Source organism: Pristis pectinata, chromosome 4 (genome assembly GCF_009764475.1).
Source record: "Pristis pectinata isolate sPriPec2 chromosome 4, sPriPec2.1.pri, whole genome shotgun sequence".
NCBI classification, from domain to species: Eukaryota; Metazoa; Chordata; class Chondrichthyes; order Rhinopristiformes; family Pristidae; genus Pristis; species Pristis pectinata.
Window position 1 is genome coordinate 33,129,231 of NC_067408.1, and position 19,417 is coordinate 33,148,647.

Sequence of the window (19,417 nt, forward strand, 5' to 3'; positions counted from 1 at the left end):
TGTTTGCAGTGACATGATAAACAGACATTGTGTGACAGATCAGCTTTGGTCCCTCCCATGTAAACTGGGTAGAAGACCAAGAGGGGAGTTGAAAACTAATTGCTTAAATAATGTAGGGAGTTTAGAACATTCTCCTTGGAGGGGTGATAGGGCAAAATATGGCTGTTTTGGACAAAATGGGCAGGATGACATCTTCTCTGTTGTAAACTTCTATGGTTATACAGTCAAATGTGTTGCAAATTTTGTAATTGCGAATGGGCTGAATGACATTTGTTTTATTTGGATACCCTACACCCTAAAGCATTTTGGGAATGACTAAATTAACCATTTCATGATTCACAGATGAAATACAAATTCAAAAGCTGCTAGAGCTATATCCTAAATCCCATGAAGTGAAGTTAATCCCAATCCATACTTTGCAATGTAATTGCAATTTAGGTGAACAAGTGCATAGTTCAATGTAAAAATCCCAAACCTAGTGTTTGTATTGTGTTACTACAACATGAATATTGTGAAAATGTCTTCTTGCCCTTGAGCTCTTTTATTTGCTCTTGAACGGGCTAAATTTGGGCATCAAATGCTCCATAGAAGATCAATTCCTGTTACAAGCATACTACTCTATTAATTGTTAATAGCTATCAATTAAACATCCTGGCATGGATATTAGCGCTTATAGTTACAGTGTCTTGTTACTTCATTTGGATAATTTTTAAAAAAAGAATTTGAGGACTTTGAAATGAGAAGAGCTGAATAGAGCAAAAATCTTCCTCGTGCTTTCTTTTTTTATTTTGACTTAACTGAACATACAACTCACTTCCCATTTTAATTCCCATTTTGGTTCTGTTCTTTGTGTTTAATTTTTAATCTTTAAATCTCCTTATTGCTCTAGTCACTTGGCACCTAGGTAGCACTATTTGTATTCTCTCAATATGTTGTGGGTAATAATATTTTAACTTGAAGGGTCCAGGGGAATATCAACTGTTAAATTACCCTGTTGCAACATATTTGGGCTGTTTGGAAGGGTTCGTTGCCTTCCCCTAAGTTTTTGATGACAACTACTTCACTTTATGAAAGCATAGAATGGAAGTCAGGCAGCTTGTGACCAGGAAGAAATATTGAATATTCTTCCTTTTGGTAATTAGTTCAGAAATATAGTCATGGAAACCTGATGGATCCCAAGTACTTCTTCATTTTTATGGAAAACTTGATTACCAGAAAATTTAGGTGTGGAAAATTTGGTGTAAAAGCCTTTTCACAAAACTGAATCCCCTGAAATGATGCTAAGTGAATTCCTCTTTGTTTTCCCCAACAAGGTGGATATCAACATCCAATTTGCTTCCATTTCAAGAAAAATATAATATTTCTCCAATTGAATGCTAAGTTTAATTACAAATCTTTAATTGACAAACTTAAAGGTACATAAAACTAGTGTATTATAGACCAGAAGATTTTCAAATAGTGTGGGCTGAACTGATTCAACTAATACCAGTCCTGAAGGGCATTATATTTTAACTCAAATGTTGAAAAGATCAAATTTCTCATGCAGCTGTAGGTTTTGAGTGGGGGAAATAATATTAGTCATTCAAATTATTTTAAAGTTTGATTTCAAAAGGATTTTGCTTGAAATAGCAATTTGTAGCCACTGAATTTAGATTAATTTCCAAAGTAATTCGGTATGTTAGTTAATCCTATAATTAAAAATTGGTGAGCTGTTAAGTCAGCAACTGTTTTTCAACTTTTAGGCAACCATTTATTATGAAGAAAGGTTATCTTGATCTTTGAATCATTTCTGTTTTGTTTTCTAATACAGGAAATGCTAGAGGCAGATGTGACAGTAAAGAATATTGTGCAGTCAACATCAGTTTCAATTCACTGTGATTAGTTTTTCCTCAGAATACGGTCTTTAATAAGAGACCAATTGGATGAGGGTTTGGGTTTATTAAGTGGCAGGATATGGAGATCACACTGAAGTAACAATCTTGTGTAAAGTTACCTTGGCAACAATCTGGCAACTGGTGAAATTCACTCTAGTAAATTTGCAAAACTAACTAATTATTTTTTTATTAAGTTACTTTAATATACAACTTGAATCTTCCGCAACCTAAGGCTTCTCAACATGATATAACATAATTATTTGTAAAGACATCTCTATAGTAAGGTTTATTCTTTAATGAATATTATCTCATCTGATCATCACAAAGGAAGTACTAGATTAATAATTTTTCCTCTATAGCACGAGAGCTTTGCACTCTGAGGAATCCCCAATAAACAATACATTATATGAGGGTGGGAAATGGTTACCAAATAGAGTACTTGCCTAACAATGATACTGTTAAATACATATTATAATTGGAGCAGCATACAGACGTTCTGAATAGCGTGGAAACAGGCCTTTCAGCCCAACTTGTCCATGCTGAATGTGTTACCCAGCGAGCTAGTCCCATTTGGCCCATAGCCCTCTAAACTATCCATGTATTTATCCAGATGGCTTTTACATGTTGCTAATGTGCTGCCTTCAACCACTATTTCTGGCAGCTTATTCCAAATACGCAACGCCCTTTGCATGAAGAAGCTGCCCCTAATGTCCCTTTTAAATCTCTCGCCTCTGATCTTAAACCTATGCCCTCTTGTTTTTAGCACCCCCTCCCTGGGGAAAAAGAATGTCTACTTTCACCCTGTCTGTGCCCCTCATGATCTTGTATGCCTCGCAGGTCATCCCACAATCTCATGTTCCAAGGAATAAAATCCTAGTCTACACAACCTCTCCTTGTAACTCAGGCCCTCACATCCAGGCAACATCCTAGTAAATCTTTTCCGCACTTATTTTTCCTAGTTTAATAACATCTTCCCTATAACAGGATGACCACAACTTTACACAATATTCCAAGTGTGGTCTCACCAACGTCTTGTATAACTGCAACACAGGTTCCCAACTCCTATACTCAGTGCCCTGACTGATGAAAGCCAATGTGCCAAACACCACCTTCATCACCTTATCCACCGGTGATGCCACTTTCAGGGAATAACCAACAAAAAAATGTTCCACATCTGAGCCAATGGTGTTTAGAGTTTGAGAACAAAGTCTATTTTAAAGGAATTGCTATCCCATTCTTCAAAATGCCCAACTGTTTAATTGCATAATGAAAAAAATTCACTGAAACCATTGACTTTAATTCCAAATTGTTTCAAATTTGAAACAACAAATGACGTGTTAACCAACTGATTGCATTATTTTTTTAATGGAATGGCCATGGTAGCAATTTGTCTGTTGTTGTCCAGGTTCTGGGATCTGATGTAACCTAGCCATGAAGTTAGCTATGTGGCCTGGAAATATTTTTTTTGAAGATGTTTAACTATGTTGCTGCAATTACTGCTAGAATTTTGTTTTCCTGAGTGTCTAATGGTGTTTAAGTATGGCCACATCATCCTTGTCTAGTCTGTACCCAGTTCAGTGCTGTCCATGTATTGTGTGGAAGGTTCAGTTCAAGTAATAGTTTTCTGGTCAGAGATGAGCTCTTTGCTTGCAATGTTGTTATTTCAGAAGTGGAATTCAGTGTTCATACATTATTTTCTTGGATCCACTCAAGGTTGATCCATTTGACATCCCAACACTGTCCCAGCTCCCCAAACTTTTCCTGTGGCTGCATTGAGCATCCATGGCTCTAAATTTCCCATTGAGCTGAAGACCTGGCCTGCTGCACCCATCCTGCAAGGTTGAGTGAGTCAAGAGTGGTGACTAGGTCCCTGGAAGTGGATCCTGAAGACCCACCTTGAACATCCTGCTGTCTTTTTGACAGGATGCTGCTATCAAAGGCCTTTCGAATTACTTTTAAATGTCACTGATAATTTGAGCCATTTTCAAAAATTGGATGTTGATTATAAAAGGCAAAATAAAGAAAAATAAACACATCACTTGCATTCGTATCAAAGTCGGTGAACCCGTTCATGGCTGGTATAAAAGGAGCTGGTTGTGAAGAATGTCCAGCACCTGAACTCGATATGTTTCTGCCCTGCCCTTGGATTCTATGCTATGTGCAGTGTGGAGAGGGAAGGAAGGCACAGAATTTACTTGCCTCTATGTAATGGTTGGCCAGAGATGAGCCCCTTTCTTGCCCATGCTTAGCCCATTCAAGAGGGGAATGCAGTGAAGGACCAGGATAAATTTTAGTTTATCTAGTTTTCACTTTGTTTAAATACTTTCATATTTTTTTGAAAAACAGTAATGTTTATGTAAAGAAATTATGATCCAGTTTCTATGAACATACAACACAGGAACAGGCCCTTTGGCCCTTCTCTTTTAAACTTTCCCCCTCCCAATTTAAAGCTATGCCCTCTAGTATTTGACATTTCCCTGGGAAAAGAACTGTCTATCTACCCTATCCATGCCTTTTAATAATTTTATACACTTCTATCAGTTCATCCCCTCTGCCCCTAATACTCCAGAGAAAACCATCCGAGTTTGTCCAACCTCTCCTTATAGCTCCTACCCTCTAATCCAGGCAACTTCCTTTGCACTGTCTCCAAAGCCTCCAGATCCTTCCTGTAATGTGGCAACCAGAACTGCACACACAACTCCAAATGTGGCCTATCCAAATTCTTATACAGCTGCAACATGATTTCCTGACTTTATGCTCAACAAAGGCAAAGATGCTCTACACTAGTGTTGTCACTTTCAGGGAGCAATGGACTTGCTCCCCAAGATCCCTCTGTACATCAGTGCTCCTAAGGGTTCTGCCATTTACTGTACACCTTCTCCTTGCATTTGACCTCCCAAAGTGCACAAAGCCATGCTGACTATCACTAATAAGGCCATGTTTTTTTTCCCCAATGCAAGTAAATCTATCCTGAAGCATCCTCTCCAATGGCTTCTCTACCACTGGTGTAAAGCTCACTGGCCTACAATTTGCCAGATTATTCCTAATTGTTTTTCTTAAAGGAACAGCATTGCCGGCTCTTGTCCTCCTGGGGTCTCCCCTGTGGCTAGAGGATATAAAGATCTCTGTCAAGGATCCAGAAATCTCCTCTTGCCTCTCTTAATAACCTGGAGTAGATCCTATCAGGTCCTGGGGATTTATCCACCTTAATGTTCTTCAAGAGACACGATATCAACATGCCCTAAAATATTATCATATCCCACACTGATCTCCCTATCCTCCAGGTCCTTCTCCTTGGTAAATACCGATACAAAATACTCATTTAGTAGGTCGGCCACTTCCTCTGGCTCCAGGCATAAATTCCCTCCTTTGTCCTTGCGTAGTCCTACCCTCTCTCTAGCTACTTTCTTGTTTTTAATGTATGTATAAAATGCATTGGGATTTTCCTTAATCCTACTCCTCAAGGACATTTCATGAGCCTTTTGGCTCTCCTGCTTCCCTTTTTGTGTTCTTTCCTGCTTTCTTATTCCTCAAGGTCCCTGTCAGATTTCAGCTTCCCAAACCTTGTATATACTGTTTTTTTTTCTTTTTGACTAAATTTACAACAGCTCTTGTCACCCAAGATTCCAGAATCTTGCCATCCTTGTCTGTCTTCCTCACTGGAACATGCCAGTCCTGAATTCTGATCAGCTGGTCTTAGGGCGACTCCTACATGTCAAATGTGGGCTTGCCCAATAACATGCTCCTAAAGGCATCACCTTTGGAACAGTATCCTAAATGCTGCATTGATGATCTGGATTATACATTCAAAACTCTGCAGTGGAGCTTGAACCCATAAATGGATTCAAATTTGAGTGTTTCCAATGAACCAAGCTGTCAGTTATGATTCAACATGAAACATGGACCCTGCTGGCTATACATAGACCAATTTGTACAACTACTAGATTGCACATAATATACTTTATAAACTCTGCCAACCTTATTTGACTACCACATTTTTGCAGTCAAAAATTTAGAAACAGGCTATTATGTAGTATATTCAACAATGAGAGAAAGATATAGATGCACAGAATTTTAGTCACATGTTGAGATACTTAAATGTAAAGGATTATTCGGCTGTCCCACCAATTCTACATTATGATTTCAACTAAGACTGCAGCTAAGATTGAGTTTTTGACACATATTTGACCTAAGTTTAAGGTCTATTTTATATTGCTTGCCCTCCACATTTAGTTGTTCATTAAGTAATTCCCACTGGCATGTAAGGAATAGAAAAAGGGTTGTTTATTTGAAATGAGTATAAATATTTTGCTTATCATTGCATTAAGCAGAATGAATCATCCATTAACATTTTATTGAGAAGCTGTTCTTTTACTGGATTTTAGAGATTTTCCTATAATCTTAAAGTCAACATTTCAGCTGTGCCTCTAACAGGGCAAACACCTTTTCAATTCAACTTTGTCATTCAGCTAGACTATTCAATGTAACATGCAAATAATATTCTTATTTGAAGACTTTAATAACTTTCATTGAAATCTTCATATAGGGTTTATCAAATTGAGGCTTTGGTATTTGCTTTTGGGAAAATGCATCTTTTATTTTTGCATGCAATCTGTATTAAACAAAGGTATCAAGATGTTACTTAACTCTTCTATGGTGTTTTGTTTCTCAAGGTTGGTAGCAGGCGAGTGGTCCAGTATGGTGCAGTAATTATGTTGGTCTTGGGGACTGTAGGAAAGTTCACTGCCTTGTTTGCCTCACTCCCAGATCCCATTCTTGGGGGTATGTTTTGCACTTTATTTGGTAAGTGGAAGACTCCAATGTATAATTCCATCTATTTATATTACTTTAAGAAATGTGATTCCTTTTTTTCCAGAGCTGAATTACTCTGCAGGTTTAGATATGTTTCATGGGTTTTGTCAATGAATTGATTAGTGCTTTGTCTTTGGAAATATTGATGCAGTGACATAATCATATGTTTTGCATCAAGCACAGCCACAAAAATTACATGAATGTTGAAAAGTGTATCTCTGTACTGATGATGAGTACTTATTTGTTCATGCTGCAATAATGCATTGATATGTGACATATAGACAAATAAAAACATTTGGCTATTTGTACTTTAACCTTCCATGAACTTGTACTGTAGCCTGTCAAGTCATTACTGGCTGGACAGATCTTAAAGGTTGGTTTCTGCATCAACTACAGTTTTGATGGAAGACCTTTCTTAAACCAGTGTTTCCCCAGCTTGGTTGCAAAATAATCCTCACTGAAACCACTTGATAAATGAAACTCCTTGTATCTACAATAAATACAGACAAATGCTGGCGATTAATTGCCTTCTATTTTTCTCACCTTTTTTTTAATGTTAATGGAGTTCCAACTGAGTACTTGTTAACAAATTCAACCAAACTTGGTGGGTGCAAAGTACTTCGTTAATTAACTGTTATAGTCATCTTGAGTATTTTGGATAATATTTGGAACTGTAATTTTCATTTGTAATTGTCACTGGCTTATTTTCAGGAATGATCACAGCTGTTGGACTTTCCAATCTTCAGTTTGTAGATATGAATTCCTCCCGCAATCTCTTTATTTTGGGATTCTCCATGTTTTTTGGCATAACATTACCAAGTTACTTGGATGAAAACCCAAATGCCATTGATACAGGTAAGCTAACTAATGCGTATAAATGCAGGATTCAACTTAAATTATGATTGATGTGGCAAAGACCCAGTTTCTACAACATTAAATAAAAGAACAGGTTTCCTTAATGGCCAATCACTTGGAACACAGCTGCTCTTCAAAAGTTGCAACTACATCTTTTACTTCCAGCTGAGAAAACAGATGGGATTTCGGCTTAATGTCAGATCTGAAATACATTTCCTCTGTTAATGCAGTTCTTCCTCAGTTAAATGTCTGATTTCTGCAGGAAATATCTGATGCTTTGTAATATTGATGCATTCATTGATCTCTGGAAGGCTTTGAGGAGGGTATTTTCTATTTTAAACCCATAAAGAGCATTGAAAGTAAACCATTGCAGGGAAGAAGCAATTAGCATTTAAAAATAGAGGAATAAATGACTGCAGATGCTGGCATCCAGACAAAAAACACGATGATGCTGGAGGAACTCAGCAGGCCAGTTAGCATCTGTGGAGAAAAGCAGGTGGTCAACATTTTGGGTCAGGACCATTCTTCAGGACTGAAGATAGGGAAAGGGGAAGCCCAATATATAGGAGGGAAAAACAGAGCAGTGATAAGTGGACAAAAGAGGGGAGGTGGGGTGGGCACAAGGTGGTGATAGGTAGAGGCAGGTAAGAGATAGCGATAGGCAGGTGCGGGGGAAGAGGGGAGACCAGATCCACTGGGGCATGGGTCGAAGGTAAGGAGAGAAAAAAAGGGTGAAGAAAAAAGATAGGCTAGAAAAGCAAAGAAAAGAAGAAACATGGTTGGAGGAGGGGTGTGGGGATTACTTAAAGTGGGAAAATTCAGCGTTCATGCCGTTAGGCTGCAAGGTCCCAAGATGGAAAGTGAGGTGCTGTTCCTCCAAGTTGTGCTTGGAATTCTACTGGCAGTGGAGTAGGCTGAGGACTGACACATCTGTGATGGAGTTGAAGTGACTGGCAACGGGGAGATGCAGATCGCGATTACGGACAGAGCACAGGTGTTCTACGAAACGGTCACCTGGTCTGCGTTGGGTCTCACCAATGTAGAGGAGGCCACACTTGGAGCACTGAGTGCAGTAGATGATATTAAGGGAGGTGCAGGTGAATCTCTATCTCACCTGAAATGACTGTTTGGGTCCTTGGATTGAGGTGGTGTAGGGGCAGATGTTGCACCCATGAGAGGGGCAGTGGAAAGTCTCTGGGCTGGGAGCGGGATGGGTGGGGGTGGGGGGGGAAAGGAGTGAACTTAGGGAGTTGCAGAGAGAGCAGTCCCTGCAAAAGGCAGAAAGGGGTTGGGAGGGGAAGATATGCTTGGTAGTGGGGTCCCATTGGAGATGGTGGAAGTGGCGGAGAATGATGTGTTGGATATGTAGGCTGGTAGGATGAAATGTGAGGACAAGGGGGACCCTATCACCTGTTGGGTCTGGGAGGGGTGGGGGTGAGAGCAGAGGTGCGGGAAATAGCAGAGATGCAGGTGCGAGCTCTCTCGACCATAGTCGGGGGGAAGCCCCAGTTAGAAGAAAAGTGCCACCTCTTGCACCCATGCAGAACTCGACAGTTTCATAAATTTCACCACAAATTTTCACCCAGCTCTCCAATTCACTTGGACTATAACTGACACCTCTCTCTCCTTCCTCGATCTTTTCATCTCCATCTCAGGAGATTCCTTATCCACTGACATCTACAAACCCATTGACGCCCACAGATACCTTGATTACAGCTCCTCCCACCCTGTCTCTTGCAAGGACATGATCCCTTCTCAATTTTTCTGCCTCCACCGCATCTGATCCCATGATGAGGCTTTCCACTCTAGGACATCCAAAATATCTCAACTTCTTTTCTAATCGGGGCTTCCCCCCAACCGTGGTTGAGAGAGCTCGCACGCGTATCCCTGCCATTTCCCACACCTCTGCTCTCACCCCCACCCCTCCCAGACCCAACAGGTGATAGGGTCCCCCTTGACCTCACATTTCATCCTACCAGCCTACGTATCCAACACATCATTCTCCGCCACTTCCACCATCTCCAACGGGACCCCACCACCAAGCATATCTTCCCCTCCCCACCCCTTTCTGTCTTTCGCAGGCACTGCTCTCTCCACGACTCCCTTGTTCACTCTTCTCTCGCCACCCATCCCACTCCCACCCTGGGAACTTTCCACAGCCCCTGTGCAAAATCTGCCCCTACACCACCTCCATCCAGGGACCCAAACGGTCCTTTCAGATGAGACAGAGATTCACCTGCACCTCCCTTAATATCATCTACTGCATTTGGTGTTCCAATTGTGGCCTCCTTAATATTGGTGAGACCAAACGCAGACTAGGTGACCTGTTTTGCAGAACACCTGCACTCTGTCCGTAACTGTGATCTGCATCTCCCCATTGCCAGTCACTTCAACTCCCCCTCCAACACTATCACTGATACATCAGTCCTCGGCCGCCTCCTCTGCCAGGAGAATTCCAAACACAAACTGGAGAAACTGCACCTCATTTTCCATCTTGGGACCTTGCAGCCTAATGGCATGAACATTGAATTCTCCCATTTTAAGTAATCCCCACACCCACCCCCAACCATGCTGCTTCTTTTCTTCCCTTTCTTAGCCCCTCTCTTTTCTACCCCCATTTTTTTTCTCTCCTTACCTTTGACCCATTCCCTGGTGGATCTGCTCTCCCCACCTCCCCCGCACCTGCCTATCACTATCTCTTACCTGCATCAACCTATCACCACCTTGTGTCCACCTATCACTGCTCTGCTTTTCCCTCCTATATATTGGGCTTCCCCTTTTCCTATCTTCAGTCCTGAAGAAGGGTCCTGACCCGAAATGTTGACCGCTCACTTTTCTCCGTGGATGCTGCCTGGCCTGCTGAGTTCCTCCAGCATCATAGCATTTCAAAATATTAGCCTTTTTATTTGCTTGTAACTGTAAGTGAAATGAAATTGCTTTGATTGTTGTGAATGTATGGCATAACTATTTAAAGTATAATTTAGAACCAGCCCGCTATTTTGTTTTCTCCAATATGCCAATAATGACGTTTTCATGTCATTAGAAGCCCTATTCTCATGTCATGAAAGGTCATTGACATTTCTCTCTCCACAGATGCTGCTTGACCTGCTGAGTATCTCCGGCATTTTGTTATCATTCCATCTTTCATGTCCTTGCTGTGTTCCTGAGAGTGAAACTCTTAATTTCATAGTTTCAAGCAAATGATATTAGTTGCCTAGTCTTGACCCAATTTACATCGTTACAAGTGAGCCTACATCAATTAATCAGAATGTTGGTGTGGATCGTGAGAAATATATCGATATCTAATTAAACTAGTTGACTTTCTTTTAATGAGGATACTAGCATGTTAAAAAAGAGTTTCTAGAAGACATTTCAAATTGGAAAAAAATTAATCGCAAAAGTAAGGTCATATGGAATTGCACTCTGAGTTTAGAGATTGAGGCATGATCTAATTGGACAACTGAACAGCATCAAAAGAATTAAAATGAAATTCCATGTACTAAACTCCAGATTAAACATTTTAAAGTTTTGTAAGTTTAGAAGTGAGATGAGAAAACAGATCTTCATACAGATCATCCTGCACATTGTGTTTTGCTCTCACGAGAACTTTTTTGTCTACAGACAGTGGTTAATTCCTGCATTCACTGAGGGGTGGTCTCAAGATGTGGGAAGTGATCACAATGGCTCACTGGGTCTTGCCATGCATCTCAGGATGGATGTGATGTTGTGTGGCAGGGGCAGATTAGTGAAAGACCTTTGTCCTCTGGATTGCAGCTTTGCCTCAGCACACTGTTTGTAAGCTGTAACATAAATTGACTGAAATTGTGTTCTTGTATCTATTGAAGTGAGAAAGTCTGAATAGTTTCCCATTCATCCAGTAGATTATCATCACACCATAAGAAATGGGAGCCAAGACTAGACCATTAAGCCCCTTGACTCTGCTTCGTCATTGAATAACATCATAGCTGATTTTCTGCCTCACACCAAATCCCTGCCCTATCCCCTGCAGCTTGGTTTGTCTAATATCTGGAAATCTTCTTCTGATTTTTATTTTAGAATGCAATCAATGACTGAGCCTTCACAGCCATCTAGGGTAAAAATTCCACAGTTCACCACCATCTGACTGAAGAAATTTCTCCTTATTTCCACCCAAAATGGTTTGTTCCTTATTTTGAGACTGATTCCTTGTTTAATACTCCTCCAATAAGGGAAATAGCTTTCCAGTATCAATCCCACTGAACCCTCATTACTGAGGAACTGTTTGTAATTGAATACTACTTCCATCAGAAGTGAGGATTTTCGTTGATTGTACAAAGTAATTGATGAAGTGGCTTGAAGGTAGTTGGGCCTAGGGCACTCTGTTGAGGAACACCTGTAGGGATGACCAGGGGCAGGGATAATTAACCTCTAACAACCTTGGTCATTGTGTGGGATGTGATTATCAGCCATTAGAGTGCTTTCTCCATGATGCCCATCGACTTGTATCAGGCTGCATTTGCTCAAAGGCAGTCATTCTCATCTCACCTCTGGAGTTCGGCCTTTTGGACCGAGGTTATGATGTGGCCTGTGGCTCAGTGGTTCCTGTGAAACACAAAGTAGGCACTGGTGAGCTTTGTTACATTTCTGCTATTTAGTTTGGATATGTATATGCTCCTCGTTCCTGGAAATGTATGCCAGTGAGAAATGACTTTTTATTTAGAATAAATCAGTAGAAACAATGGGAATTAACAATTTGGAATACTTTTCCAGTCAGCATGGACATGGAGGTACTCTACAGCAGATTCATAATCGTGCAGGACTTCTAAGTACTTTTGAATGTACTAGTGTGTTCCTGTCTCTACCACCCTTTCAGGCTGTAAATTCTTTAACCCTCTAAGAGGAAAAAATTTCTTTATCTCCATTCTAATGTTTCTACCAATTACTTTAAATCTATACCCATTAGTTTGGAAAATAGATCCTTCCTACCCTATCATTTATTAATCTTGTACACCTCAATTAAATCTCCCCTTAGCTGCCTCTGTTTCAATGAAGACAATTCCAGGTTATCCAATCTTCATCATTATAAAGTTTTCCAGACATGGCAATGTCCTCAATGATCTCCTCTGCACCCTCTAGTGCAGTCACATCTTACCCATTATGTGGTGATTCGATCCTATATGCTTTCTCAACTACCTTTTCTCAACTGTCCTGCTACATTTAACAGTCTGTGGACGTGCCATCCAAGGTCCGCCTGTTCCTCTACACCATTCAACATTCTTGCTTTAATTGTATATTCCTTTGCCATGTTGTCCCTCTTAAGTCCATTACCTAGCACTTCTCTAGATTGAATTTGGTTTGCTTTTTTTTGTACAAGCAACTGGCCAGACCATCAGTCATCTAAAGCTTTCCTCCTCTGTCAACTGCACAACTAATTTCTTATATTATCCGCACACCACATTTTAAATCAAAACTAATTAATTAAATCATGTAATATTACAAAATGCAGGGTATCTGAGCAACATCCCCCCCCTCCCCCATGGGAACAATCTTGCAGTCCCCAAAAAATGCCTGGTTACTGTTATCTTTTGTTTCCTGACACTTGGCCAAATTTCATCCAATTTGCCACTCTCCCTTGGATCTCCTGAACTTTACTTTTTCATTTGTCTGTCATGCAAGATCTTTCTGTAAGCCTTATTGGATTTATGCAGACTGCATCAAAAGCACCAATTCTCCTTGTTACCTCAAATATTCATTCATTAGTCAGACCCAACTTCTTCTTTCACATGCTGATAGTATGAAAGTTTATACTGACCCTTAGATTTTATTCCAGTAATCTACCGACCACCACAAATTGTTGTCTGGCCTGATGGCTCTGTCCCACGGCCTTGGTGTTAGCAACACATAAAGCATAGCTTGCTTCTAACTACCATATTAAGTCATTTGATTTTATCTTATCAGAGATTCCTTATGTTCTACTCATCCCTCCCCCACCTTGTCTGCTATTGAAAACCAACTTGTTTTCTCTTTTGGAGGGGTTTCAGACACTAGCTTTAACACTGTTTCTCTTTCCACAAATGCTGCCTGACCTGCTGAGTGTTTCCAGCATTTTGTGTTTGTATACAAAATAAACAAATTGGCTTGTAATTAGTTTATCTTTTCCATTTCTTTAGGAAGTGGTACAATTTCGGGAATCCTCTTATCCTTTGACAATACTCCTGTAATAATGTCATTCTCTTCTCTTAGAACATGGATCAGTATAGCAGAGGAACAGGCCCTTCGGCCCACTATGTCTGTGCTGACCATGATGCCAGTTTAAACTAATCCCATCTGCCTGCACATGGTCCATTTCCCTGCTTGTTCATGTTCCTGTCTAAACGCCTCTCAAATGTTGTTATCGTGTCTAATCATATTGTATTTGTGAAGGCATCCCCATCCCTAGTGGGCCTACTGTTATCCCTTTGTATGTAATTATAAAACATGAATGAATAAATTGTTGAGGACAAAAAAGAAAATGGGCAATCAAATGTTTAAGGGAGCAAATAGCATGACGAGACCTGAGCAAATATAACATTGTAACACCATGGTATATCTGAATTATAATTGAATCTCCGGATCCCAGTTACCAACATGGGCATCTGGCACCAAATGGTCTATTTCTCCTCATTGGTTAAAAAAAAACAGGTGGAGGACTACATAGGAGGGAATGTCATGCAAATTGGTAGTTGGAAAATGTTCACCAGCAGAAATTTCAGGAAAATCATTTTGGTGGGAAGTAATCTGATACAAAGTAAGTGAGAGTGAAATGAAATGAGGAAAATAATTTCATAAAATATTATTATGACCCTGACAATACATTCTAATTGTTTTTTCCCAATGCTTGTTAAAATTTCCCCAACATCCTCACTTCAAATTTTTTGAATTAACAGAATGGTTGCGTCAACTAATTTTCTTTCCCGAGCATATTTTACTGTATATGACATGCCCCTGTTGGAACAGTTTTATTATTTGGTACATTTTTATTTTAAGAGCTTTGTTTTTCATTCAATAGTAATTTCAGACCAAGGCTGCAATAATGATTTGCATGAAGATGAAAATAACTAACTGAAGTTAATTAGTTTTCACTGGCGTTGTGTAGGTTGCTGTAAAATCTAAAGTAACATGACTTGGCTGCTGCTCTAGACCCAGTCCAACAAAAGCATTCTTTTTTTCAATGTTAAGTTTAATTCTGAGCTCCCAGTTAATCACATAGTTGGTCTCCAGGAGCTCATCATCAAGTTTAAAAAAAAAAGTCACTCTCTCAACTTGCTGGCACAGCGTGCATCCATCCTCTTCCCTAATTTGTTTTAATGATTCAGCTTTTTATTGATTTATAAAATCCTAGATGATTTTTTTTTCTCTTTTTACAGGTAGTCCAGAAGTTAATCAGATTTTGACTGTCTTGTTGACAACAGAAATGTTTGTTGGGGGTTGCCTTGCTTTCATGTTGGATAATACCATTCCAGGTAGGTGGGTTTACATTTGACTGAAAATTATTTAACATTTTAAATCTTTGCATGAATCAAAGCTCTTGCAGTTTGACTCACAGATAGTGGATGCCTTTGGTCTAGAACAGCAATCATGTATAAGGCGATGCTGGGTTTGGGTGGGGCTGGGAAGAAAGAAACATATCAGATGAGGGGAAAATAGGAGTCTTGCTTCTCCTGCAGGAGCTGTAGTTGGTCAAGGATGAGTAATAAGTTGTAAGTTTGCTTTTGTTCTTCTCTTGCATAGGAGAAGAGATGATAAACCGACTAAAAATAAAACCTAGGAGTTTCTGTCATGTTTGTGGTGAAATAATCTGAGGAAGGAATGCATATGGACATTGTGATGGTATTTCTAATAAACCATATATTTACATTGCAAGGAACACATTTGGCGCAAAGGGCTTGTTTTGACTGATCAATTTTGTTTGCCCCTTTTTCCTATATCCTTTTCAATTTGCTTTGCCCCATCTTTGCCATGACCAAAACAACCCATTTCAACCTGTGCTGTGTTGCTAGTCTCTATTCCTAAATCAGCATTTCTACTAATTAGTATTGGTTTATTATTGTCACTTGTACTGAGGTACAGTGAAAAACTTGTCTTGCATACCGATCGTGAGGTCGTAGTCCATCTCATCGTATAAGGGAACCATTCAATAGTCTTATCCAATTGGTAGATTTATTAGTGCTGTGTATTATTTATTTCAGTACCATTTTTATCAACCTAGACCTAACTCAAAATCCTCCCTTCAGAGACTTCAAATGGGCAAAACATGTCTTGTATTTTAATTTGGACAAAATTCCAGGTTTACTTTCAGAGTATCAGCATGAGAGCAAAAGAACCAGGAATAGGAATGGGCCAGTTGGTCTCTTGAGCTTCGTACTCCATTCATAAGCTCACAGTTGATCAAATCTTGGCCTCATTGCTACCTATGTCCTCTCTCCCCCCTTATCCCTCAACTCCTTTTGTAGTTCAAATATTTGTATATGTCTGCCTTGAATATATTAGTCTGCCTTCAGAATTCTGGTTTAGAATTCCAAAGATGCATGACCCTCAGAAGAAATTCCTTCTCCTCTGTCTAAAATGGGTGACAACTCATTCAGAAACTATGCCCACTAGTCCTAGATGCCTCCACGGACAATCCCCCTCAGCCTTGTGTTCCAATCAAACCACTGTTCATTCTTCTATAATCCAATGAGCATAAACCCAATCCTGCTCAACCTTTGTACATCAACCCCTTCAAACTTCATTTTCTGTGCTACCTCAAATGCAAACACATTTTTTCTTAAATATAATGTCCAAAGCTTATAAGGAGTATCCCTGGTATTGGCTCACCAGCACCCTGTAAAATTGCATTAAAACTTCCCTAAGTTATGCTCCATATTCCTTGCAATAAAGGGCAATTGGCCTTCCCAATTATTTGGTGTACATTTTACTCACTTCATTTGCAAGAACCACCAGATCCTTTTGTACCACAATTTGTAGTCTCATTCAGCTTAAATTTCTCCTTCCATAGTGGGTAGCCTCACTTTTTCCTATATTATACTCCATCTGCTAACTGTTTATCCACTGATTTAATCTATACTTCTTTCCAGAGATCCTTGTATCCTCTTTTGCCACAGGAAAGGTTCCAAAGGATTGGAGACCAAGCAATGTTGTTCTTCATGAGAAAAGCAGAGAGAAATCAGGAAATTTTAGGCCAGTGAGCTTTATATCAGTGGTAGGGAAACTATTGGAGAGATTCTTAGGGATAGGATCTATCTCGTTTTGATTGGGAGCAAGTGGAATCAGCTGAGGATTTACGGAAAGATAATTTTTTTTTCCAAACGATTCGTGGATAGTGGGGAGAGACCGCACAGGCGTGTGATGTCAGTAGAGCGCGCACAGTTTAAAAAGAAGACCACCATATCAAGCAGGCAGCGTTGGAGCGGGCAGTGGAGTGAGAGGGAGCAGAGTGATTGGGCTTTGGCTCAACAGGCTTAGGTGCAAAGGGGCAAGGCGGGTGAGTAGCAGGTAAGTAAAGGTAAGGTTTAACTGTTATTGTTATAAATTTTAAGTAGAATAAAGCTAGGTAGGGAAAGAATAGTTCAGGTGGAGGACATGGTGATGTGCTGCAGCTGCATGATGTGGGAGTTAGTGGACCCTTCTGGGGTGCCCGGTGACCATTTCTGCAGCAAGTGCCGGAGGATGGAGGAACTTCGGCTCAGAATTGATGAGCTGGAGTCGCAGCTTCAAACACTACGAAGCATCAGGGAAGGAGAGAGTTATGTAGATGCTGTGCATCGGGAGACAGTCACCCCACTTAGAGCAGGTACTTCTAGGGTCCAGGAGGCAGATAGAAGGGTGACTGTCAGGGAAGAGAAACAAAGGGAACAGGCAGATAGTGCAGCGGACCCCGGAGGCTGTTTGCCTCAGTTTTCTGCTTTGGATGCTGTTGAGGGGGATGACCTACAGGGATCAAGCAGCAGTAGCCAGGTGTCTGGCACTGGGACTGGTCTCGCTGCTCAGAAGGGAAGCGAGGAGAAGAGGAGGGCAGTAGTGATAGGGGACTTGATAGTCAGGGAAACAGATAGGAGGTTCTGTGGAAGTGAGCATGAATCCTGGATGGTATGTTGCCTCCCAGGTGCCAGGGTCCGGGATGTCTCTGATCGGGTCCACAGCATTCTTGAGCGGGAAGGAGAACAGCCAGAAGTCGTGGTACATGTTGGTACCAATGACGTAGGTAGTAAGAGGGATGAGGTCCTGAAAAGTGAGTTTAGGGAGCTAGGCAGAAGGCTGAGGAACAGGATCTCAAGGGTAGCAATTTCAAGATTGCTGCCAGTGCCGCGTGATAGTGAAGGTAGGAATAGGAGGAGATGGCGGATGAATGCATGGCTGAGGAGTTGGTGCAGGGGGCAACGATTTAGATTTTTGGATCATTGGGATCTCTTCTGGGGAAGGTGGGACCTGTACAGAGTAGACGAGTTACACCTGAACCCAAGGGGGACCAATATCCTTGCAGGCAGGTTTGCTAGTGTGGTTTGGGAGGGTTTAAACTATTTTTTGAGGTGTATGGGAACCGGAGGGGTAGGTCAGAGGAAGAAGTGGATGGGGAAAAGTCATATCTAACAGGTAGAGAGGCTTTGAGGAAGGAGAAGCAGAGTACAGGGTATGAAAGTAGAAAGGTGGATGGGGGAAAGTGCATTTACTTAAATGCAAGAAGTATCAGGAATAAGGGTGATGAACTGAGAGCTTGGATAAGTACATGGGACTATGATATTGTGGCTCTTGCAGAGACTTGGCTGTCACCAGGGCAGGAATGGATATTGAATATTCCTGGAATTCAGTGTTTTAAAAGGGATGGGTGGGGGGGCAGAAGAGGAGAAGGGGTGGCGATACTGGTCAGAGACACTATTACAGCTATAGAAAGGGTGGATAATGTAGAAGGATCCTCTCCAGAGTCAGTATGGGTGGAAGTTAGGAACAAGAAAGGAGCAGTTACTCTACTGGCAGTATTCTATAGGCCCCCAGGTAGTAGCAGGGATACTGAGAAGCAGATTCGGATGCAGATTTTGGAAAGGTGCAAGAATAACAGGGTTGTTATCATGGGAGATTTCAACTTCCCAAATATTGATTGGCACCTGCTTAGTACCAAAGGTTTAGATGGGGCGGAGTTTGTTAAGTGTGTCCAGGACGGATTACTGTCACACTATGTTGACAGGCCGACTAGAGGGAATGCCATATTAGATCTAGTGTTAGGTAATGAACCGGGTCAGGTAACAGATCTCTCGGTGGGTGAGCATTTGGGGGACAGTGACCACCGCTCCCTAACGTTTAGCATTGTCATGGACAAGAATAGGAGCAGAGAGGACGGGAAGATATTTAATTGGGGAAGGGCAAATTATGAAGCTATAAGGCTAGAACTTGCGAGAGTAAATTGGGATGACATTTTTGAAGGGAAATGTACTATGGGGAGGTGGTCGTTGTTCAGGGATCTATTGCAGGATGTTAGGGATAAATTTGTCCCGGTGAGGCAGAGAAAGAATGGCAGGATGAAGGAACCATGGGTGACAGGAGAGGTGGAACAACGAATTAGAAGGAAGAAGGCAGCATACATAAGGTGTAGGCAGCAGGAATCAGATAGGGCTCATGAGGAATATAGGGTAGCAAGGAAGGAACTCAAGAAGGTGCTGAGGAGATCAAGAAAGGGACATGAAAAGGCCTTGGTGAGTAGGTTAAAGGAAAATCGCAAGGCTTTTTTCACTTATGTGAAGAACAGAAGGACGATGAGAGTGAAGGTAGGACCGATTAAAGACAAAGGTGGGAAGATGTGCCTGGAAGCTGTGGAAGTGGGTGAGGTTCTCAATGAATACTTCTCATCAGTATTCACCAAGGAG

General features: G+C 40.9%; 1 protein-coding gene across 3 annotated transcripts in view; it reads left to right on the plus strand.

Annotated features, from left to right (window-relative positions):
• slc23a1 (solute carrier family 23 member 1) overlaps positions 1–19,417 on the plus strand; it is an 85,302-nt gene that overhangs the window by 62,949 nt on the left and 2,936 nt on the right. For all 3 annotated transcript variants that reach the window (XM_052013780.1, XM_052013781.1, XM_052013782.1), the window contains 3 exons: positions 6,548–6,677; positions 7,398–7,541; positions 14,927–15,022. In XM_052013780.1, the coding sequence (XP_051869740.1) occupies positions 6,548–6,677; positions 7,398–7,541; positions 14,927–15,022 (370 nt within the window). The remainder of the gene's footprint in view (positions 1–6,547; positions 6,678–7,397; positions 7,542–14,926; positions 15,023–19,417) is intronic.